This window comes from Sinohyriopsis cumingii, unplaced genomic scaffold (assembly GCF_028554795.1).
Source record: "Sinohyriopsis cumingii isolate HCF-2022 unplaced genomic scaffold, ASM2855479v2 utg000160l, whole genome shotgun sequence".
In the NCBI taxonomy this organism is placed as follows: Eukaryota; Metazoa; Mollusca; class Bivalvia; order Unionida; family Unionidae; genus Sinohyriopsis; species Sinohyriopsis cumingii.
The window spans coordinates 1,425,085-1,451,150 of record NW_028315873.1 but is presented as its reverse complement, the minus strand read 5'-3'; the positions used below and the strand labels follow the sequence as shown (position 1 = coordinate 1,451,150).

The window sequence follows — 26,066 nt, the reverse complement described above, 5'->3', positions numbered from 1 at the left end:
ACGCCCAATAACGTACTCACACATACCTACACACTAAACCCCCATCACCACCGCACACCCACTAACACACCTCAAAACACACACACTGTCTCTCGCTATCTCTCTATCTGTCATTATATATATATATATATATATATATATATATATATATATATATATATATATATATATATATATATATATATATATATATATATATATATATGATATATTTGATGTTTGATTGTGGCAAAGGATGTTCTTGATGTATGATTGCATAATATTGAGCACCAACCAAGGTGTGTATAAGCCTTTGGCCACTCTAAGCAGTTACGCCAACGGATTGGTCGTGACAAAGGTAATGTGTGTTGTATGATATACATCATCAAGTTAATGTTTGAGATATGATACTAAATGCGAAAGGTAGTGTTTGAATTAAGAATGGCAGTGACAAATTTAGTGCTTGGTGTATCACATATATCTCCATATTAATGTATGTGTGTTGTATGATAGAAAGCAGCAAAGTAATCTTTCGTGTATGATAATCAGTGAGAAAGGTATTGTTTGAAATTGTATACCGGCAACTTTAATGTTCGATATATAAAATATATAAACAAATGTCATGCTTGCTGTATGATAGAAAATGACAAACATAATATTAAGATGTAAGTTAGAGATTGACAATTGTAATATTTAGGATAGTACTTATGTATATTCTACTTAAGGTAGCCATTTTTTCAAATTGCATCTATCAAACTGGAGAAAAACGATCAACGTGACTAAGTTACTTAGATTATTAAAAATGCAAATCACGTTATTGCATCATGGAGACAAGTTTGGTAAATATGGTTTGCAAAAAGCCATTATTTGTATTGCATGAACGAAAAGAAAATGTACCTTGATCTCTTGGTCTTCAAAATAGTTTCTAAATAGATCGTTCAAAGTGTATACCCAAATTTCGACTAGAAATAATGTGTTTATATGAACTGTTGATGATAAACATTATAGACGTAGTTTGGTTATAAAATGTGCACTACGACTGGACTCTGTGACCAGCCTACTATCGTGGCGTAAGCGTGCTCGAGATAGTTAACATCCTCTCTCTCTCCCTTCTGCACACGCGCACATACACACATACACTCAAGGGTTAACTGATGACGTTCGTGTGTAATCTAATTGAGAACATTCAATGATCACAGTGAAATAGGCCATATTAAGGCAGTTTAACAGATTTAGACAAGGTAGACGAATATGTATCCTATGTTTACCTATAAAGTTTACATTTGAGATCTTGAATCTAATATCTGAAGGGATGTAATCATTTGACCAGTTTTCAATTTTATGATTCTGAAAAACAACTGTTCAAGGATGTTTCTCATGAGGTTAAAGAAAGGTTATGATGATACCCATTATAGTCATTGACAAAAAAGTTATTTCGGTCCAAATTCTGGTTCCAGGCAAAGCACAAGCTCCTCCTTCCCTTCTAATTCATTGGCTGGTCCGTTTATGACACGTCACAGAACGTCAATATAACCTGAGTTTTCTTCATATCCAAGCACTTGAAACATATGTGCGGTATTAGAGAAACTCATGTAGACGAAAGAGATAATTTTATATTAAGAGGTTGTATTATTACGAATTAGGTAAAATAAAATACATCAATATGCATGCCGTGAGATCTCAAACATGGATAATTCTCGCATGTTTGGCATTCATGTCGCACTGGTGCAAATGCATTTGCTGTGAATCGGTAGTTCACAAAACTGGCAATGGGTTGGAAGAGACAATTGTTGGAAATAAAATGTCACATGAAAGGCATGGATTGGAGGGGAATAGATTTCACCTTGCACTTAACATTCCCTCCCACCGTGACATCAGCGAGAATAAACACACCATGAGAGCCGTCACTCTAGGTAAGTAACATTACAGCTACTATGTTTGAGCGTGTATTTTCCTCACGTCAAAATTAAGAAACAAGTCAAGCAATATCAGATGATTCCAGGATTGTTGAACTATCTTCTGACGATATGCCGTTATGTTGCATCGTATGTTATTCTTTAAAACTTTAAATAATCATACATCTGTAATGAATAATCATGTTTGAGTGAACTATTCTGCTTTTAATCTTTCATAAAAACAACTTTATTATAAAACAGTCTCATGTGAAGTATATTGAGGAATCGAGTAATTTGATAGGGTTGATTACGTTCTGTAATTTTGTAATATGTAAATTGGCAGTGGCAAAGGTTATGTTATCCTTGAATATCATGTTTGTGTATAAACATGGGATGATGAAATACTATATCTTCAGAAAATAAGTAGATATATATTTTTAGTTAAAGAAACGAGTTGAAATTCAAATGTCTGTATTGTATCAATCATTTATATGCTGTAATGTGGTTTAAAATAGCTGTTACAACTGTATATATATATATATATATATATATATATATATATATATATATATATATATATATATATATATATATATATATATAAGCTGAAAATGTATATTGAATCTCCAATTGTTCGAACTATTTGAAATTGGACAAATGCTTGCCCACATTGTTTGCCTGTGAGAACATATAAATGTAGTTTGGATTATGATATGAATATTAAGAATGAGATAATTTAAACAACCTGATAATTGTGAATTATATCTGGAGAGAATTTCACGTTTCTCTTTCTCTCACACACACGTACACACATTCATACATACATGCGTTCGTATACAATCAAACATGTATGCTACTATTGACGTTTTGGTGTTCCATATCCGACAATAACTTGAGCATTATGTAATCAACCTTATTTCATGAAATTTCTTTTAAAAAATCCACCTATGCACACTTCGACAAGGTTCATTTGTTGGTGTTCAATGTTAACCTGTCCATTTTGTATTTAGAACCTAGCGTTTCATGTTCAAGTGAAGTGAAATCGTGATCAAGATATTGAATCATGGTGAATATGTTTATTGGCATAAAGAGCTTTTGTTCAATAGTCCGGGTCAAAAGGAAGTCAGAGCAGACCCCCCACCCCCCTTACTGTATTGGGTAATCTCTTAAGACATATTTCACAGCTTAAATATAAAAGGAAGTTTCTTCACATTCTGGCACTTGGAATGTATCTGGAGTATTAAAGAAAACCTCACGTTGTTGAAAAGATAATGTTATAATAAAAGTTCTCTCATGAAGTACATCAGGACGCATGCATTCGAATCTCTGAAGTAGATAATTTGTTTAAGTCTTATATTCATGTCGCACTTGTACTGGGGGTATGTTGTGGATCGAAAGTTCACAATACAGATAATAGGTTGAGACAGAATATTGGTGAAAACTAAAAGCTACGGGTGACAAAACAATATATTTAGAGAGGAATATTGATCAGTCTGGAGCTACACCAAAGACCGAACCCATTAGGAACAACTCAATGTTATATCAGCGGTGTTTTTTTAGAAAATTATAGTTGTTTTAGAAAATTATAACTATCTACGAAACGACGTTGAACATAAACCACATAGGATGGAAAAAAAAGACGTTTCTTTTCACTTAACATCAACCTCCCACGTGCAATCCACGAAATAAAGATGAATAGTCTCACCATCAATTTAGTTTATCGCTGCAATCAGAATGGTGGAATTCGTTTGTATTTTAACCGATTGTTGGACTTAGCTACATATTGTGATAATAGTCAAGAAGACTAATGACGATATCAAATAAGGGACAGACATTTCATCTGCAATAATTCACATGATATATTCGTAACTGTCGTAAACAATAGTAGAAAGAAATATGATAGGAACATCTCCTAATGGTAGCATTGTTGCTACAATACATTAAGCACACGGATAGCATTTCAAATGCATTTTTGATACAATACATTCAGCTCAGGTATATCACCTAAAATGCAAAGTAGCTACAGGACAGTTAGCACAGGGAAAACAGCTAAAATTCATTGTTGCTACAACACATGAAGCACACGGATTGCTCCTAAAATGCATTGTTGCTACAACACGTTAAGCACAGGTATAACACCTAAAATGCATTGTAGGGACAAAACATAATGCACAGAGATATGCACCTCAATTACATTGTAGGTACAACACTTTAAGCACAGGTATATGCACCTAAAATGCATTTTTGCTGCAACACATTAAGCACACGGATAGCTAATAAAATGCATAGCTGCTACAACACAGTGAGCACAGGTATAGCATCTTAAATACATTGCAGGGACAAAACATAAAGCACCGAGATATGCACCTAAGCTACATTGTAGATACAACACTTTAAGCACAGGTATATGCACATAAAATGCATAGTTGCTACAACACATTAAGAGTAGCTATTAAAATGTATTGTAGATTGAAAACAGTGAGCACAGCCATAGGACCTGAAAGTAATTTTTGCTACAACACATTAAGCACACGGATAGCACCCAATATGCATTGTAGCTACGACAAATTAGGCACAGGAATAACAGGTAAACTGAAATGTAGATACATCACAGTGAAAACAGGGATAGCACATACAAATGCAGTGTAGCAACATCACCTTACCTCAGGGATATGCACCTTAAAAGTATTGTACACAGTATTGGTAGGCCAGTCAGTATATACCGACACACACACAGTGACATGTATATATATATATATATATATATATATATGAGGTGTGTGGATAAAATAACCAGTTTTAACATAGACAACTGGGGTAGCCAAAGCAATGTAAGCGGATATAGCAGACTCATTGTGTGACCAGGAGAAGACGATCTTGTTAGTAGCACCTAAAATACTATTATGAGATTCATCTGACCCATCTGTCAACATTTATGTTGGGATAAGGGTCAGTCTCAATCGCCTTTCAAACAGTTTGAATTTTTCACAAACACAAACGTCTAGACATACTACATGCCTTATTTTGATCTTAGATACAAATGGATATAGGTGGTTACTTACTGTCGAAATGCTTTGTATTTTGAGTTATTAGTATGAATCACATTCACTTACTGTATTAAGAGACACATTTTTTTTCCAGTCATCACTTAATACAAGCACACGAATTTCTATTTAGGCAGGGATGTCACCAATTGTAATATAATCCATCTCCTTCAGGACCTGTAACCTGTGGGAAAAGGCCATTGATGGAGCGCGGCAAGCGGGATGTGACTGAGGAGAAGCAAGTAGCTCCAAGACCAAAACTTGAGAAGATAATTGGAGGAAAGAATGCAGTCCAAGGAGCAAACCCATGGCAGGTTGGGATCAGACGTCTTGTAGGCACCATGTATGATAGCCACTTCTGTGGTGGTACTATTCTCAGCGAATACTGGATCCTGAGTGCTGCTCATTGCTTTCAGTGAGTAATGGTCTGTCTGTTGTTTTGCTTACATAAGTGTATAGTTTGGCATAATTATATGTTATATATTTGCAACATTGCTTCAATTTTCCGTATTGCCAACATACGATATTAATGAATTGTTATCAGAGTGACATCTTCATTGGAAAACATTCTATCACAAAATATAGGCATTTAGGTAAAAGATCATTTCAATACATCACATCACTGCTGTTTATGATATAGATGTAATCTGTTGAATCGGATTTTCACTCTCCATATTCGAGGCCGTTGATTTCATTTAACACTTTCTCGTGTCTTAATCATTTCAATTATGAATACGATGACTTCAATAAGTCGGATATATAATAGCCATATTGATGAAAGCTACACTGATTTTTTTTAATGTATCAAATTCGGACGACTTAGTGATACCGAGGTAGAAGTTGAGAAAGCTCAGCCACGGTTGGTGTCATAAATTGATCGACTTGATTGTGAATTAGCTATTTCAAGATTTTAAATCATATAACATTTTTTTTTTTTTAATTTGAAATAACGTCTCTAGATTTTTTCATCTTACCTCCAAATTTATACTCGGTTTTTCTCTTAGGAAAGAGAGGATTTCCTTAGCATCAGTAGATTTATGTGATACAATTACCAGAATTTATTAAAACTTGCATTAAACTGTGTCCATTCTTCCTGTCTAGTCTGTATATATGGACATGAGACTAACATATGTCGTACATGAAGATTGGGTCACTGTACCCCACTGTCCAGAATTTGAGAAAAATTACCTGAAAATTGTACCAACGATGTCAATACTAACACCTTACCACTGTGATCAAACTTATAATGTGAGTGCTACTGCAGATGGGCAGGATTTAAAGCAAAGATTGGTCCTTGTCACCTACTTCTCAGATTGTATTCTAGATTGCAAAAAACAATAATTACGTGCATCGTCGATGTATTAAGACGAAATGTACACATTTGTATTTCATGGGTTGAAAATGTGTCACGCATCAACATTATGACCTACCTTTTAGTATTTAAGATAAAGTGGAGACTATTAGCGTTGGCTCTAATTTCAAAACACCAACAGTTGCTATATAAAATGTGATTAAGAATGAAAAGTTTTCACACCTACAGATGGATCACTTGCACTTATTTAACGGTGTATTCTGCAAATAGTTGGCAAGGCTTTAAGACACTGATCCATTGCACATATTAATTTGGTAACAGCTCAAGTTTTCTAGATTAAAACATAAAGATAACCAGCTAATGCGCAAGCCGGTTCAATTTCTCCTCTACAATTTAAATAAATTTAATTTATAAAAGGTGGAAAAACATTGGAACAATATAGAAGATTCTATCACATTTCAAATCCAATCTGAGTAATCGATGATCCAGATTTTCTGCATCTTTTGATCCAGGTTTCACCATGTATGTAAATTGTAAGAACGCTTTAATATATCGAGAAAATGAAAAAAAAAAAGAACAATATTCAGTCATTTGATGCATTTAAAAATTGAAGAAACATTAAAAATCGTTATAGTCAATATGTTATGTTTTGTCTGGTCAGCAAATAGAGTTTCGTTTATTTTGAAAACGTTCTCCTTCAATGGATATCATACTATATATGTATTTATTTAAAACCTAATACACACAAACAAATGTTTTCATTGTTAGACCGCATTCATAATAAACGAAATTTGAATCTGATTGTTTGCCGTTTCGCACAATATTTCACTGGTAATATTAGCGAAGAAAATTGAAAATATTAATGTATAACCATTACTTTAGTTATCAAATAAATAGTCCCAACGCATGGCCATTAATTGCTTTTTAGTTGAGAGAGAGAAACAGTACATGTTTAGTGTAAACGGAAATTTGTACTTGGTAATGATTTGAGGTGACTCTACGAATCCATTACACAACAAAACGATTTATTTTCTATGTTGCTCTAAAATAACAGATCAAAACAGATTGGCTGCTAGGAGAATATATTACGGTGAATTAAAACTATTACTTCCCGTTGACAACATAAGTAAATTGTTTTCATGTGTAACAGAAATTAATTTGAAAACTACGTACATGTTAATGGAGTATATAAACCTCTGTAATTACGATTACATTAAAAAGACACATGCATTTTGAATAGCGTACTTTTTATCATTGCTTTAATCTTAAAAAGGTGTTGTTAATTGTTTAAATGTAAAGACATGTTAGGGCAGTGTCTTCATTATTTCAGTGTGATTCATCGCCATTTTATTGTTTGGTACAGTATCGTCCCTTGTGACACCATACCAAAGAATTACATAGTGATGCAACTTGATAGGTCTATCGATATTCGTTTTAATAGTCCTTGTTTACAAACGTAGGTTACATTTTCCTCTCATTTTGCAAGCATATTCTAAAGCCAAATAAATTGATGGGAAACATAACACATTGATGAAAAAGATAACCTATTGATGGGATGCAAATCACATTGATGGGAAGCATAACACATTGATGGGAAACAATAGAAATTGATGGAAAGCAGATTACTGTAATGGGAAGCATAACAGATTGAGGTGAAGCAGTTGCCTTGTTCACTTTATGTGCTCAGTTAGTCATTTACCAGAGGAGTTATTCAATGCCATTTAGTCAAACGTCCATCTGTCATTCATCATGAGCCTGTCTGGGATTCAAATATATTAACAAAAATATATTATAACCTTTAAACTAATGGGACGATTGCCATTACACTGTACACTATTCTTCTTGAAGATCGTGCAATGAAACGTTGCCCTTCATGCATCCAATATAGTGAATGTCTTGGTATCAGTACCCTCCCAAATAGATGGTAATATCAAGATGTACGTTTCATGAAAAAACTCAAATAGAAACATATTTGGTCCTAAATGACGTTGGAGTTGATGTGAGAACTAATGAATCCTCTTTAGCGACCATTGGAACATCTGATCACTATTGTACTGAACAGATGGTGATATCAATATATGATTTTCACTGAGAGTCTTATAATGATGTTGATTGGGTTCTACAATAACACGGTAACACTTGTATATCCAATATGAAAACCACAGTGGCGATTTTGGAAAGTAGTATTGTTTCTAATCTTTCTGAATTGATTGTCATAAAATTAACAGAATGGGATTTTCTATAAGAGACTATGTCTAATGTTTAGTTGGTTCTAAATGAAAACAGGACTGATCTGACACACATTATATCTATCACAATGGAAAAGTTGAACGTTTTTCATCACAACTATTTCTGAGCAGATGGCCTTGTTGATATCTTCTCCTTCAAATACGTTACCCATTTCCAATAACGCTAGCTGCATAAGTCATACTATCTAACAAAATCCAGCCCTCTCAAAGGCAATAGCTTTGTATATAGACAAAGGGCAATATATCCCGCCTAGTACTGCTAGTTTTAAGGTCCCACTAGTGAAGTGAAATTAGTATTCACTTTGACTTTCAAAATCCATGCCCATCTATTGAAAGATGTTGTTACTTTTCAGATTTATTATGGAATTTTCAGCATATTGTATGCATTGTTTTCTGTATAGGTTATGTGTTGTTTGATTGCATACCTACACAAGGCCACATATTAATAGAACATGTTTAGTTTCATGATCATACAGGCAATATTTTTCTTTATCACCCTGAATTTAGCGGAGATATTTTTGGCATTCTTTTAATGTAGTTAACTCTATGAAAATCCTTTGTTTCTAATTTCTTACCGTGTCATTTCAGAATCAACTATAATAACAAGGTATGCTGAATGCAAAAATTCAAAGCTAGCAAGTAATATCATGTCTCATATATCGCATATATGAAGAGTGCTATATCCATCAGCTCTAATTCATCTTAAATGATCAAAATATGGATTTCTTATATATCGTAATCACTTACGTATTCACATTCATCTGAATTGTCATTCTCAAGTAATCCATTTCCTACATATAGTGGATCATAACGAGGCAGTTTCTCCTCAGACTGTGTAATGCTGCAGCAGATCTTATCCTACTGGATCACCTCTACATGTGACCTTTGCAGATGGCCTTGCTATCTCAACGATGCAAATCGTCCTACTGTATCACTTAAACGTGTGCCATTTGCAGCTCACACGTGTACTCACATTCCATGCCACTCGATTACAATATCAGCATAACGAGCAAAATAGTATCATTCCTGGATGAATGGTGCAACCAAGTTTTGCGAACAACATAAATATCATTAAATCTGCCACTAAAAAGGATGTGACTGTGTATATAAATGCAAGTTTCATTGGATGCAAAGCCCATCTGTTACCAAATGTCGACACTGTCAGTAACCAGTAGAACACTGGCCTTCATGTCAGTATCTTGGAGATGAACGTTATCATGAACGTCTTCATTTTTAGAGCAACTGTTTTCAGAACAAGTTTGTTGTTATGGCTGTGTAGTAAATTAAGCAACTGTAAAAGAGAAATCAAACAGGTATGTAAAATTCAGCGAATAATTTATTTGCTTAAGACACCATATGGGAATTTAAAAGTAACTTAGAGTAGTCTTCTCTAAATCCCAAAGAATCCAAAAGTTATATCAGAAGTCAAAAGTTATAGAGCATACAGAATGGATTCCAGTGGCATTCTGAATGAATTCCAAATCTTGAATGTGCTGATGTATCAAAAACCTTTAATGAGCCCCTCTTACATTGTTTTCAAGAACTGGTTACGAGTAAAAATGACACAATTTCCATTTGAGTGCGTCTGTCACATAGGCAGCCGTCATTTATTCTTATAATTCTATGACAAAATGTTGGCTAACATTCTATCATATTGGAACATCCTTCGATCATTGTGGCTATGATGATCTTGGTCATAGCAAAGACCTCTCTGACTTTTCATTCTTTGGCCTTCGTATACCTTAATCATTCACACTGTTTTCCAAAGTGGAAAATATCATTTGTTATGTTAAGCCTGAATTTCAAAACTTCAAGCTTTCAACACTGACTTTGCTGAAGCGGAAACTTCTTTAAAACAAAACCTTTCTCCTGATCACATCTACCTTGGCATGCTTATTAATTCCATGGACTCTCTATTGAGCCAGTCAGCCTTCCGTTTTGATGAAATGGATCAGCAATCCTTATGATGCAATCCAGTTTCGTCATCAAGAATCGTTTGCCATCATTGTGCAATAGAAAAGGAGACCTATGACTTCACTCTTGTATTAACACAATCCAGAAGGCTTTCAAAGAGGAACTATTATGTAAGATCAAGTGCTATCTAAATTAGACTGGGCATATTGTGGAACTCAAACATGCCTCTTTCTTGCATATATACCTGAGAAATAGCACATAACTCCTCAGGACTTATCATTGTGATTAGCACGCACATTCAAGCATAGCTCCAAAGCAGCAAGCCCTGGATCTGGTAGGTCCAGTCTCATTTGCACAAGCAACAATCAGACAAGGATGAGATCAGCACAACCTCCATATGAACACACTGTACATCTTGAAATGGATTCACCCATAATTTGTATGCGATAAGATGATTTCCTTTGTTTTGTCTTCCCACACATAAAACCTGTCAACTCTAGTTGTGCAGCTTGAACTAAAAAATCAGTAGAGAGGGTTTACCTTCAATATTTTGCACTCAGAAATTACCAAAGAAATACGTTGGGACATTCCGTCTACCTATTATCTATTCTCCAAATGAAATGTGATATGGGAACGTATTTGAAGGTGACACCCAATGTTTTGCAGTATGTTTTGTTTCTGCCAGGATGCTTCAAGAATGCTCACCCAGTCGTATTACTTTAATACACACCAATCCTCCCCACAATGCAAGCATGCATTCACACGATTAGCGGGACCTGTAGGTGGAATGGAGCGGTAATGTGCAGAGTTGTTGCCCTTGTCTACATAACATGGACATAACAACAGCCAGATTTCCATTATTGAGCGGGCAGTTATGAGGAGATAGTAGGCAGATATATTTGATTTTAATGTAATCAGGTACGTATTCTAGGAGAAAAATATTTTATTGGAAAGTTTACTTGCAATAAAGGACCTATGATATTTAGTTTGTCATAAGTGGTGCAGATTGTACATTCACTATGGCTTGAAAATGTTATTGGATTACTTCTTATAATGTCCAGTTAGAGTTATTGTTAATTGCTCTAATCTCACGATCAATATGGCTAACATAATGGCCATCGTGACAGCCTTGTTAATGCCTCTTCCCTTAATTTGACTGTCATACTGATATGGTGTTTTCAAAATAAGACTTTTATATGATGTCTGACCGTACCACTTATTGGTCATCAAGAAATGCATGCTACTCCAGACATACGGGTTGGTATTTTGAATTTTTTCAAACATATTAGTGAGTTTTTAAGAAGAACAGAAAAGTAAAATACGCTGACTTCTCTTGGATTGCTTTACCTGTTTTGGCCATTAATTTTAGGTTTCCTATTCCCATTCTTTCTGTCATGAAGACGATGTCTACTTGTATAAATAGCATGTGTAATTTTATGTTTCTGTTTCCATAGAGGTCTCAGGAGTGATGAAATCGTTGTGAGAACAGGTGACCACGATAACACGGGTTATGATAGCCATGAGAAGGAGTTTAGGATTGCTTCTTTCTTCACCCATGAGCGATATAATGGTAACCGCGGATGTCTATCTCACACTTCGCTGTATCGCATTATAATATATATTGGATGCTGTACCTGCTTTGGGATAAACATGTTATAGCCCGTAACCAGACATATTACAAGAATATTTCCAACATTGATTCAAAAGGATTAAAATATTCATTATAGTGTAAATATACTGGTATATACGTTTGATAGTTTTCTATCAATTACATAGATAATAGTTTTTGTAAGACCATTTCTAATCAAGATCCATATTAGAGACATATGCAGTTAGTTGGCTATACAAAGCTTAAAAAAGGCACATATTATGGAAGTTGACGAGGAATACGTCGCTAAAGGCATATTCTATAATATAAAAAAACAATTCAAAATTGATAATATACAAACATGTCTTATGAAAGAAAAGAACAATTCAATATGAATAACGTAAAAGCATGTCATATGATTCAAAAGAGCAACTCAAAATGAATAATATGAAAGCATTTCCAATGATGGAAAAGATCAATTCAAAATTAAAGATAAAAATCATGTGTGAATATAAATCAAGGCAGCACATGCAATATGATTTTCATTTTGTTGTATTTAATGTCATCACAATCATCTGTAGCATGAAATGTAAATTAAAAGACTGAGTTCTACATTTTGCTGTATTACGATTTATAAGGGGAATAATATCATGGTCATTTTATGTCTAGACTTTAAAAAAAAAAATATTTAATTTAATGGACGTTTCATGTCTTCATCAAGTTTATTCATCATTCATCAGAGATACAGATATTCAAAAAACATTACTAGGTCATTTATTTAGAGTTGTGTTTAAGAGGGGTATTTTTCTGAACAAATGCACTCATACTCTGCTCAGAAATCTTCAGTGAAAATAACATCACATAACTAGTATAACCAAAAACGATCATATTTCTACAGCTTTGTGTACATCTGTGTTTTTAATTTCATGGAATGAATTTAACTGAGTAAAAGGTAAAGACTGCATAGGGATTTAGGAGATGAATGAACTAATCTTGAAGCAGGAATCAATACATATAACAATTAATCTTTGTGAAATTATAATGCTTCTTTTCAATTAATTCTTATGACAAAACCATTGCCAATTAATTAGTATAACTGAGTGATATGTTCTCCCTCATTAAATATACGTTTACCAGTATTTATTTTACATTATTTGCAGATGTTCTCATTTTTCATGATGCATGATTATCGAAAACATGTGTGTGCATGTTTTGCACATTCCTGTGCGTGCATGATTATTCCATGTGTGTGTGTATGATTAGTGCATTAATGTGTGTGTATGATTATTGCATTTATGTCTGTGCATAACTAGAACATGCATGCGATTCCATGATTAGTTCATGTATGTGTTTGCAGCATTAGTGCATTCATGGGTGCGTACGATTAGTACATGCATGTGTTTGCATGAATAATGCGTGCATGTTTTTCCATACATAGAGAACTCGAGGGCCCGTGTGACGGAGATGTATAAAGCTCTCCCCGTTACGGATCTCTACCATCTCTGCATGATTAGTGAATGCATGTGTGTCAACGATTAGTACATACATGTGTGTGGATGATTGGTATGAGCATGTGTGTGCATGATTAGTGTTTTCTTGTGTGTACATCATTAAGCACATTTCCATGATTAGCACATACATATGTGTGCCTGATTAGTGCATATATGTGTATGCACGATTAGTGCATTCATGGGTGCGCACGACTAGTACATGCATATATTTGAATTATTAGTGCATGCATATGTGTGCATATCTAGAAGAAAAATGCTTTTCCATGATTAGTGAATGCATGTGTGTGCATGATAAGTTCATGTATTTGTGTGCATGATTAGTGCATTCATGGGTGCGTACGATTAGTACATTCATGTGTTTGCATGATCAATGGGTGAATGGGTGTCCATAACTAGATAACTAGAGAGCCTCGTGTGGCCGAGTGGTCTAAAGCGCTCTCAGTTAGGATCATTGATATCTCACCTGTGCTGCGTAGGATCGAGTCTAGGATTCGGCCAATGTGGGTATGTGAGAAAGCTTGCCAGTAGCTTCTTCCTGGGTTTTTCCCGGGTTCGTTCTTCAACATTAATACTGGCCGCGTTAAACCCATCAACAACAACAACAACCATAAGTAGAAAAAGCATCAGCTTTCATTGTTAGTGCATGAATGTGTTAGTATGAAGTACATACATTGGAACAGTATAATTATTATGATAGAAACATGGCAAGTTAAGCAAGTAAAATATTTTATTTTTGAAAAGCATTTATGTTTCATTTCAGTGATTATGATGGGCAAAATAGGTTGATTTGTTATACATTTTGGACATTATGGCAGTTGTTAAGTCTTTTATAGTATTACCTTTTAATGATCTTTCTGAATTTTATTCTTTTACCCTGCCATTATTCAGATTGAATTTTAAAAATATTTTCTTCGATATGCTGAAGCACATGACACAATAAGTCCAATGATTAAGTCTTGTAATTGCAAAAAATACCGTCTTTGAGGCTGGAAGCAATGTAGATCAAATGTGTCAAAGTGCCATATATTTACTAATGTTACTGTCGGCTACCAAATTTATTTGTTTGAATGTTTATTTCCTCTTTCATATATGACTCTTGGAAGAGATGCATTATAAGCAAACTATATATTGCAACGGGACTGATTTTAGTGTGATGCATCAGTAGTGTATTATTAGTGTATCAAACAGCTCTCTGCGGTGCTGCACATTGGACCTATATTTGCAGTAAATTTTAGTTGAAAAACACTTCCACATTCTATTTAAGATGGTCAGTACAAAAGGTATGAAGTATTTTCAATTGATAAGAAATGTACAACGGGTTTCATCCTGTGTTTGAGTCAGAATGTATTGATACTAATTTCATTAATTATAGATGTAAATCATGATTATGACCTGGCACTTCTTAAGATTCGACCCAAGGATGGGCGAGGCATTGTGTTCAATGACTATGTACAGCCAGCATGCCTCCCACAAAGTAACACTGAGTACACAGCGGGAATGCAGTGCCACATTACAGGATGGGGGAAAACGTCTATGAGTAAGTAAAAGCTTGCTGGTGCTCAAAACATTTGCTGCTTACATTTCTGTTGAAATGTAGGTACGATATATTGATAGTTCTAACATAGTTACATGGAATTCTCAAGTCCATAAGGTATTGTCCCGATTATTTTTGTGTGTTTCATCCCCACGCAATCGACATTTACGGGATAAGGTGTATTGTGTTTTTTTTTTTTTTTTTTGCTAATTCTTGCGTTTGTTTTTTCGTTATGCCCGTTGTATATTGGAACCTTTTCTATCTACACATATGACATTTGTATTTGATGTATCTCGTCAAGAGTAACTAATAAAGAACTTAGTGTGACCTGATTTCTGAAGCTGCCGTTAGGTAACATGTAAGTTGTCATCCATTGTTTCAATACACTCTTAATACCCTTTATTCTATTACACTGGTGCTCATAAATAATTGGTATGTGGATACATATTAACATAAAAAACGTAACTATATACAATTATAGCCCTCTATACAATCAACCTTTCATTTGTTAGACCGTCAACACTTACACATATAAAATAAGAATCAACAATTTTTAGTAGTCTTAGTTTTTTATGTAAATCTTCTTTACTGGACAATTACGCAGTGTTACATTAACACCTGAGCAGAACCACATTTTTGTAATATTGTTGTGCAGAATGATGATTTGAGCAAATTTATTTTATTCAAATGATTCTGTATTGGAAATAAAAAGTGCTTTAAATTAATATCCCTGGACTTAGAGGTTTGGATTTATAATGAAGTTCAAATAAGGATATATGTTTTGATTATACTTTTTTGTGATTCCGTAAAAGACTACTCGCACATTGTCACAACACAAACTTTTTTAGATTTTTAGATTTTTAGAATACCGCTAAAGTTTATTTAGACTGTTTTCATTAGGACTTGTGTTAAAAATTCTAGAATAGTCACAGTAAGTCATTTTTTTATTGTCACTTTTTATTCTAGGAAAATAAATTATTTGTTGAATGATACAAAGCTTGTTGCTTTTGAGTATTTTTAGTACTTATTATAATGCCTTAGGTTTGTAATAAGCAGTCGCCTATATACAATGACCCGTTTGACTTTTCCCCATTGGTGGCTGATATCACATGTCTGACTGTGTTGTGTAAAACCTGGATGAAGTAGGCATTTACCCAGTGGCGAGACATACACAAATGTTAAGTGCTACCCACTAATCTGAGACTTAGTCATTTACCTAGACACACAACCATTGGCTTAAATCCTATCCAAGCCAATCGGAAATAACGGTCACGGCTTTACCTTTAGAACATTCTTAACTCCATTGCATGGCATCAAGGTTTCCATCAGCAGGTGCACTGTCAGGTACTCCAAATGAGCTTTAGCCGTGTAGGGATCCATGTTTACACGTAAACACATAGCCGTATTTTAATTAATCATATGCATCACTGAAATTGATCATATCCATCATTACAATTAATCATATCCATCAGTTGAAGCTTTTACATTAATTTAGATATTGTGATAATGTATGCTATTATTATATCATGAGAAAGGATGAACGACAATACAGGTTTCAGATGCTGCATCCCTAGGTTAGACAGGAGGTCAAAGTTTACAATTTCATATGTAATAAGGACGCTTCCCTGTAACCTGAACTCCAGATGCAATAACTGAGGGATAGTGATCATAGTTAATGCTATGTTTCACAAATAGAATATATAGCAACATGGATTTGAAACATATTTGCCAACACGGGGGTTCGTGATGATGTGAGTTGACGTTGACACTTCAGAAACAAGTTTTCAATATTTGTAATAGGCTGTATCTGTATTGTTCTGCTTCTCCTAAAATGTTACTAATATTTCATTTGTATTATTTGTTGACCTTTTTAATATATATATATATACATAATGCTTAATTGACCTTAGGCTAAAGTCAAGTTCAATAATAATATATAGTTAGCATGTTTTGTGCAATTGCGGACTAAATATCCCAATCATGATCAATGTAACCATGTTTGACATAATTTGAGTTAAAATATTCAATTTTGACTCTGACACTAGACACTTCTAGAATGGAAGTTTCCATAAATGCCAGAGTATCTCCAGAAAATGGTGATTATGACGTAGGGCAAGAAGAGGGGTATATAATTTTGTTCATCTGAACATGATTCATTCTTTTCTTAACATCTTGAAGAAGAATTGGTTATATTGTTATATCGGGTTATTCATTTTTGTGGAATAATGTATTTAAATTACTATTTATAGGAAATGCAAATTGCTCGTCAATAATATTCTTGGACCGGAGTATTTGGAATTATCTTGAATTGAGACAAGGACATTTTGGATTATAGTATTGTGACAAATTCAAAGACTTAGCATATCAGGAAAATGTAAGTCATTGGAACACCACCATGTTCAAGAATTCAGGAACATGAACACATTCAACAATGGAATTTGTTCGGAATATCACTATAATTCAGTTAGATCTTTAACATTTGGATGTGTGATACAAAATAATTAATTAGTGTTATTTAATTTAGAATGATGTAAGTTCATTGTTTCATTTTGAATTATAATCTAGGAAACAATTCATTTGCTAAATTTTACAAATCTTATTGGTTTTCGCTATTAGTGTTCAAGAGTCACAACAAAACCACTAACTATATGACTTGATAAAACATCTTTGTAGTAGCCACTCAGCAACCACTGGCCATATGACTAAAAGACAGAGAAAGCTTTTATATAACATCTTTGTAATAGTCACCCAGCAACCACTTGGCGACCTGACTAATACAAGATAAATTCTTTATATAACATCTTTGTAACGGCAACTTTGCAGAACCTTATCATATTTTTAGACTAGTTTTCTTGCATCATTAAAGACGTTACATTGATATTAGATATAATAAACAGAGGTGGTCATGAGGCCAGAGGTCAAAGATTTAAAGTAGTAAAATCTTTCAAATGTATTGTATATCAATTATGCCAATCTGCCAACAAATATGGCTTCCATTACCATGAATAGTACATTATTGGAATGACTTGTCTGCTTGACTGAACCTGAAGAAATCATACATGTATCAACCCAGTGTCGGTATCTATCAGGTTTGTACCATGACGTTGATTTTCCAACTGCAGTGGCTACCAATAATTAAAATAGATAATTCTTGAAACTAATTATCGAAACTTACTTGAAAGAATTTTACCAGGTGTGGCTCATACATGTATATATTGATATTGGTATAGATATTGATATAATGAATACACTTTACCATCGATATATAGGTGTGGATATTGATGTATTGTATACATTTGCATATATATATATATATATATATATATATATATATATATATATATATATATATATATATATATATATAGGTATAGTGACTGAATACAGTTTGCCATGAATATATATGCTAGAAAGATGCGATAAATTAAAATACCATGAATAAACTTTTATGGGTGTTGTATATATAATTGTATTTTTGAGTTACAACGTTTTCACATAATTTGACCTGTTTCAGTAGTTCACAAATAAATGAACCTTTTAGTGGCATCTAATCAGGAAATCCAAATAAGTTAATACTAAAAATGTTGTAGGTTATGATAATGATAGCAGAAAGCAAAAAATACCAAGAAAGGTATATTAGAGGTTTTTGTACCTTATTAAAGCTTGACTCCTATACCAACATGTTTTCTGAAAATGTAAACTCAGAACTCTAGGAGAGTGACATATGACTATGATAGTCTATTACGTTTGGAAGAACATCCTGTTTGCAGTAAAATATGGGGATATGGGATTGCAAGAGTATGAATGAATTTGCAAGACAATAGTCAAAATACCCAAATTAGATTCAATCTATCGAGTCTATACACTTATCTCAAAGCTGGGTGGATCATTATACTGAGAATATGATACTAGGTAATTTAGATTTAAAAACTGAATGATAATTAGATCTTATAGTTTTCATGGTGACAAAAGCTTTCCAAATAAACACAATGTGATATATATTTCACAGTGTGGACCAAATTAGCTGTTATTCTGAGCTTTAGATGTTCAACTGAAATAGGTTGCTTCCTTGGTCGGGATAATTCTTTAGTAATTTCTCATACTCAGAGCATAACTATCTTCAGAATTTAACAACGAAGTTCATCACGAAACAGGGATATGGGGACTGAATTACCACCTATCGACACAAGTCTCATTGTATAACGTGACCATTATATGATAAAAACATTGTTATTACCGATAAGTTCGAATTCTTAAGATAATTATGCTCTGAGTAATTGAATGTCTAATCATTCATGTAGTTGAGCAGTTTATAAGAAAATATATTATTAGGCTTTTATACTTTTCCAGGATCGCTTCCAGACATACTACAAGCTGCCGTAGTTCCCATCATCAGTGATAGTGAATGTAAGCGTGTATACAAAGATCGCATAACTCCACGGATGTTTTGTGCTGGTTACTTGTATACTGGAGGTGTGGATAGCTGTAGTGGAGACAGTGGGGGACCTTTTGTGTGTAACATAAACGGTAATAATGTATTGCTAATATATTCCGTTTTCATGTGGGAGTCTGCATTGGGGTCATCTACAGTTAGAGTAGTCAGTTCTTTGAGTGGCAGATCTGCTACCCGTTAGGATTTTCCTATAACAATTACAGAAGCAACCCTTCGGTGACAATCTTACAGAACAAAAGCGAGAAATACAAAAAGATATAATCAATGATTTAAAGTCCACATTTTGCCTTGCAAAGTTTTGTCTGGATCTTGGTTTTTATATTCGAGTCAGTGTAATAACACAAGTTTCGAGATGGCTCCTGTGATATACGAGCTGTATATATTTCATCCAGGATCAACAAGACAGCTAGCAAAGACTACATTTGAAATCCTATAAAAATCTGACTCTTCATTTCGAAAGAGTTCAAATGTAAGGATTTCAATATGACTGTTGCTGTGGTTATGTTTGACATCAGATTGGCACTATTTTCATTTAAAACCAATTAAATAGAATATGCTGTCTTATGGTGTCAACCCTATGCATTTGTAATGCCAGTAGCTGGTAAAGGAAAGTAACATTTCCATTGGTCAGAATGTTACCTCGTGATCAAAATGAATTGCGTTTATTTCTACTCGAACTGAAAGGATAACTATATTTTTAAGAATACCACTTCTATAAATAATCACTAGTACAGCATAAGACATACACTGTCAGTGAAGGCAGATACGAAGTATGTGTTAAAAGAAAACATCATTCTAACAATATTTTTAAAAAAATAAAGGAATAAATTTGGCTTTCATTGGTTGAAGGACTGGTATTATGATGACCTTATTACGATAAATCAGGACAACCCAAAGTGCTATAAATAGCTACGTAACATTGAAATTAGTCTGTATAGTTGACTGCCATGGTGGCCAAATTGGATGTCAGAATGGTATCATATTTCTATTTTCATTTAGGATTGATTAGATAATAGAAGCCTTACATTTGAAAATTCCATGCTAACACAAATACACACAAAAAAGGTTTGAGCATAATCGTATAACATGATCATAAATGTATAGACGTTTACACTGTCCAGCACTAAAGGAAAAGAAACAGTAGTTATTAAAACATTAATTACTTTAAATTGCAATGGTTGCTACTGTGATGTAGCCACAATAACATTCTCAGTGAGGTACATCACAATAACATTCCCAATGAGGTACAGCACATAACATTCTCAATGAGGTACAGCACAAGTTTAAACTGAAAACAAAATCATATGGCTTACAGGCAAGTGGTGACAAGGGAGGGGGGGTAGGATTAATTAAGAAAATCCAGAGGCGGAGGAAGCATGTTCTGAAGGATATATATATATATATATATATATATATATATATATATATATATATATATATATATATATATATATATATATATATATATATATATGCTTTTATGGACATAAGTAAATTCTTGACATATTTAGCATGGATAATTCAACTACTAAACGTACTCATGCATGCAGTTGCACGCAGTTAGTCAAGCATTTTATCAATGATCCCGTTCAGTCTGTTCCTACTAATGATTTGCTCCTCATGATGCAATTGTGAATTACCTTTCTTAATCATGTGTGGATGTAATGGAGAACACCCATAACAATCACCTTTTTATGGCAGGCTTATAAAATTAATTTACGAGTTCAAGAATGGAACACCTATATGTCACAGAAAATCATTTTCTAAATTTGTGATCATTATCTTAGTAAAATGTAATATAGAGATGTCACATTCATTGCATTCCTGAGGTAGTATATCTAATAGACCAATTCCCAAAGTACCTTGAAGAACTCATTGTATTACGATGTAATCTGCTTCATACATCATCTCCTGAGAGCTCAAAAATATCATTTAGTTCTTTATAGTTTTCAAAACAGACATTATATTGTTATTTTACAGTTGAAACTATTGTTTTCAGGTAAATACACAGTTATAGGAGCCACATCATGGGGGGATGGATGTGCCTTGGCTAATAAGCCCGGAGTCTATGCAAAGGTCACAGAGTTCCTGACATGGATACAAGCAAAAATGAAGCTATAATAAAATAAATGATGTCGGGTCTTACTTAAGCATGAAACAAATTGTTTGTACCGTTACTCATATCTGTATGAGATATACATAATTCTCAAAGGGATGTGGCCACATCGTCTTGAGGAACATCTATTGTAGATTTGTTATAAGATGAGAATAATGTAAGATAATAAAAACTATATTTCACTAATCTGAACTTTTTATAACTTCAGTCTGCATAATTGTTTTATCATAATGAATAAGTGTAATCACTAAATATCTCTACTTTGCAATATATTTGCTACATAATGGATACTAGTAATTCACAAATAAAGACAATTCAATTGCAATACAATTCAGATTTATTCCTTGAATGACTTCACTGCATTTCCCAAAACTTTTAGATTATCTAAAATGATTTGAGAAGCAGATTGTCAAGGGGCCTCGAATGGCATAGTGGTCGAAATCTCTCAAAGTTAAAGATCACTGCCGTTTCACCTCTGTCTGTGTGGGTTCGATTTTCAGCTGCGGCCAATGTTGATAGGAGATAAATCTTGCCAGTAGATTATAGTGGATCAGTGTTCTTTCCGGGATTTTCTCCGGGTTCCTCATATATTGTACTAAACATGGAGATAAACCCTATAACACCATCAGATAGTCCAGGAAAAAAAACGAGGTACAGTAATCAGTTAGAGATCGCTTCTTTTGTTGGAGGTGACGGCGACGAGCAGGACGTATTTCCATCAATTTACATCCGACATCCAAACGTATTTTCTGATACAGACCGAGCATTCTTCAGGACGAAGAATAGTGGGTAAAAATCATATTCAAGTTCACAAATGAATTGTAAACTTCGTTGGTCAGAAAAAGAAAAGAGTTCATTGTGTAACAGGATAGACATAAATGGATCCCTGGTTCGAATGACAACACAGCACAATGTAATGAAACATGATAATGTATATAAAATAAACTAATCTATATATATATATGTGTGTGTGTGTGTGTGTGTGTATGTGTGTGTGTGTGTGTTAGTGTGTGAGTGTGTATAAAAGTTGTAAAATTAGTTCACTGCCAAACCCCACAGCTCTCTAGAATTATTGGGTTGGCCCTCACTTGTGTAGACAGTACACACACTTCATGTATAGACCATGCACACAAGTTTACAAGCTAGCGGTTTCGTCTTCGTATGGTCTTGCATCATCTTCCATATCGACAAACAGACTGCCAGACAGATATATTGAGATACCCGCACGCATATGCACCGACAGCACAAACTTTTCCTATTATAGGTTGGCCAACTTGTGTTGGCTACACCCTCAGTTATTGGATCCACCATTCGCACAGACTCACGGATAGACATACGTGCAGTGCTATATACAGCCCTATGCATCTATTGACAGCTTCAGACAGCCCATAACAGCTAGGATAAAACCAAACTGGTCATAAAACCTGTTCCGGAATTAATATCTTTATATGTATGCTACAAAATGAAACTAATAGCAACATGCAATTCAGAAGTTCACAACGATTCAAACCTCCCTGGTAATAAAAGCATCTTTTCACGATACGACATTAAAAAAACGAATAGGCTTCACATTTCAAATACAATACAAATTGAACACGTACCCCTATGGCTGGAGAACACAAATGGATAGCGTCCACACAATTGACAAGCTCCATAGACCAGAGTGTCAGTTAGAAACGGAACATGCCATAAATCCACATGAAAATGAGTATTAGTTAGGTTAAAGTAAACGTGTTTTCTGTGGTTTTAGTGAATCTTTCCGCAATCGTATCTACGACGAGATACATGTTAGTTCAGTTGGTTACCTATAAAACAAGTATTGACCCTAAGTAACGTTGTACGAATGTACGACGAAAATGTACATATTATTAGATTAAGTTGTTGGTTTTGTTGTCTCTCAAAGCATCTGAAGGAACATATTTGCATTTTGTGATCGTTTGTACGCTGTTGAATCTGAATTGTTTTAAGTACACTACTAATAAATATATTATCATATGTGCGAACCTGATGCATTTGCCAGCAGTTTAAAACATGTATGCATTGCTCCATGTACGGTATAAATGTATGTATATTTTGTCGTTGAACAATGCTTGGTGGCTTCCGTACACTGATTTGTCAGCTGGACACCCTCGCGGAAGAAAGGCAGATCTCATGGGAGATGAAACTCTCATTAATCATTGTAATCGCTTTTTTAGGACAATATCGAAAATTCCTTGAGTTCATTACGGGAAAATCAAACGTATAGTTTGTAAATCTCTCTGTCTTCTGTGTATCTCTCTCTCCCTCTCTCAACATGAAGTCGTAAAAAAGCAAATCCATTCATTGACTAAGTTTGCAAATTATTCCATAGTAACTACATCGTATTCGAAACAAATGATATTTAGTTGCCAATCTCCTTTTGTACCCTTATAACTTTAGGTAGGTTTGGAAGTATGATAATGTTGATTCCTGTTGAAAACAAAGACACAGTGGATAATGATATGCAAGTATCTAACGATCATATGCTATTCTAAACCCCCTTTCATACACCGCGATCTGTAAATCGTCAGAACTGCTATGTTTTGCATTGACTTGCCCTGTTCGTAGCTTAGGTGACCATATATAATACTTTGTTCTATCCTAATTGTTTTGAACGATACATGTTTGCATCATGCATGAGTCACAACTTAAGAAGCTTATCACTTATGTGGAATATGGGGAGGTCGTTCAATACCATTCTACCCCCATTGCGTGCTAACGAATTTGCAGCATATCGTTTTACCTTTATATCACTGAAACTACATTATTACCGGTTTCAATCAGTATAATTGGGCTTCGCTTTGGAACTGTTTTATGTAAAGTTTCTTCATATTTAAAGATGCTCTGTGTGCATGTGATAAAATGATGTGTGGGATTACGGTATTTAACTTACGAAGCGATCTTCTTGTCCTGCTTGCCAGAATTCTGTATATATTTGTCGTACATTGACGTTTTTGTATGTGTTGTTATTTAATATGTCGCCTTCTTGGATGTCTTCTGAACGAACAACACTATTGGCCTCTAGAATTATTATGCTCAGTTCTAATCTGAATATAAAAATATAACAAATCTTCAACAAATTAGTTTTGATTGCTCTCAACAACTACAATTATAAGTCGAATACAACTGCAACCGACACGGCTTCAGATCTGCCGTCGGAAATGTGTTGGCAGGAATGGGTCTCTGCAGATATTTGGAGTAATGAGAAAAAGAATTATTGTTGAATATGCATTATACTACGGCACACCAGGATCTGTGTTGTTTGCAGTTTGAGACGATCATTAAGCGAGAATATCCGCATTACGGTGAGATATGTTCCCTATTTATGGTACTTTGGTTGTTATTATCTAGGAGATTACCAACCTTGGTGGTATTACCCTGATCGAGTAAATAATAAAATAAGATATGAAATAATGGATTAAATAACACGGATATGTTCTAGAACAGCACGAGCCCCCGTATACAAAATATAACAATTTAATAAATTGCATAAACAAAATAAAATTGAACATGACAAATATATGATAATTCTTCTTTTGGAAATAGAACTAAAAAAATCATACGAAATTGAATTAGCATTTCTGCTTTTCCAAAAAAAAATACCAATTTCATCACATACTAAAGTGAATTAACAAACTCTTTAGCTCAGCATGCATGAATAACCTGGTTGCTTCCGGTTCTCACCAATTCAAAATTGATGACAAGTCAGAGTCGCCGTAGTGTTTTTCTTGTTTTCTCTTTATATGCTCATCCTCTTCGGGTCACCAACCGTACTTTGACTGTATGTCTTCTTTTCCCACCGTGTGATACACATATGGGGCTACTTTTATCTTCAAATAAATGAAATTTATCCTAAGTATTTGTCATTATTTTATTTTTGGCGTCGAACTTTATTTCCATTCCCGTTATGTCAGATGCCGTCTTATCGTAATTCATCAGAGTAAGGCCAATGCGATCCGTTCTCAGCCTATCAACTGATATACACATCATCTCCTCATTACCAAACATGGAATGTCTGTGGCAACTGCTAGAAACGTCTAGTTACACTATGACATCACTATTTTAGCATACAAGATCGATATCATTTAAGACATATATTCAAGCAATCTCGGCATGAAACTTACTAAGAACGCATTCATATCAATATAATAGTGAATGACATTTTATAATACATGAGTTATATAACATTAAAGACGAATGAATACCATCTTACCATGGGAGCTCAATGAAAATTAAAGTATGAATTTTTAAACTAATGAATGCATCACATAATTACAGTCATTTTGATTAACGTTATCCTAGAGATTCCTAAGTAAAAAATAATAAATGCCATCAAACAGTGAGTGATTAAGCATTGCAATCTTCCGATATATTGCGAGCATAGCCCTTATGTCAATCTGTATTGTTACCTGTCAAGCTAACCACCACAAATCTGCTGCGATATAACATGTAC

The 26,066-nt window shown here is 34.1% G+C and overlaps 1 protein-coding gene across 1 annotated transcript in view; it reads left to right on the top strand.

The window, feature by feature from the left end:
* The window catches only part of LOC149774627 (transmembrane protease serine 9-like), a 131,150-nt gene that overhangs the window by 65,861 nt on the left and 39,223 nt on the right, over nt 1-26,066 (top strand). Inside the window, exons 6-9 of the mRNA XM_089944955.1 lie at nt 5,093-5,333; nt 11,848-11,963; nt 14,865-15,029; nt 19,377-19,553. Of these exons, the coding sequence (XP_089801081.1) occupies nt 5,093-5,333; nt 11,848-11,963; nt 14,865-15,029; nt 19,377-19,553 (699 nt within the window). The remainder of the gene's footprint in view (nt 1-5,092; nt 5,334-11,847; nt 11,964-14,864; nt 15,030-19,376; nt 19,554-26,066) is intronic.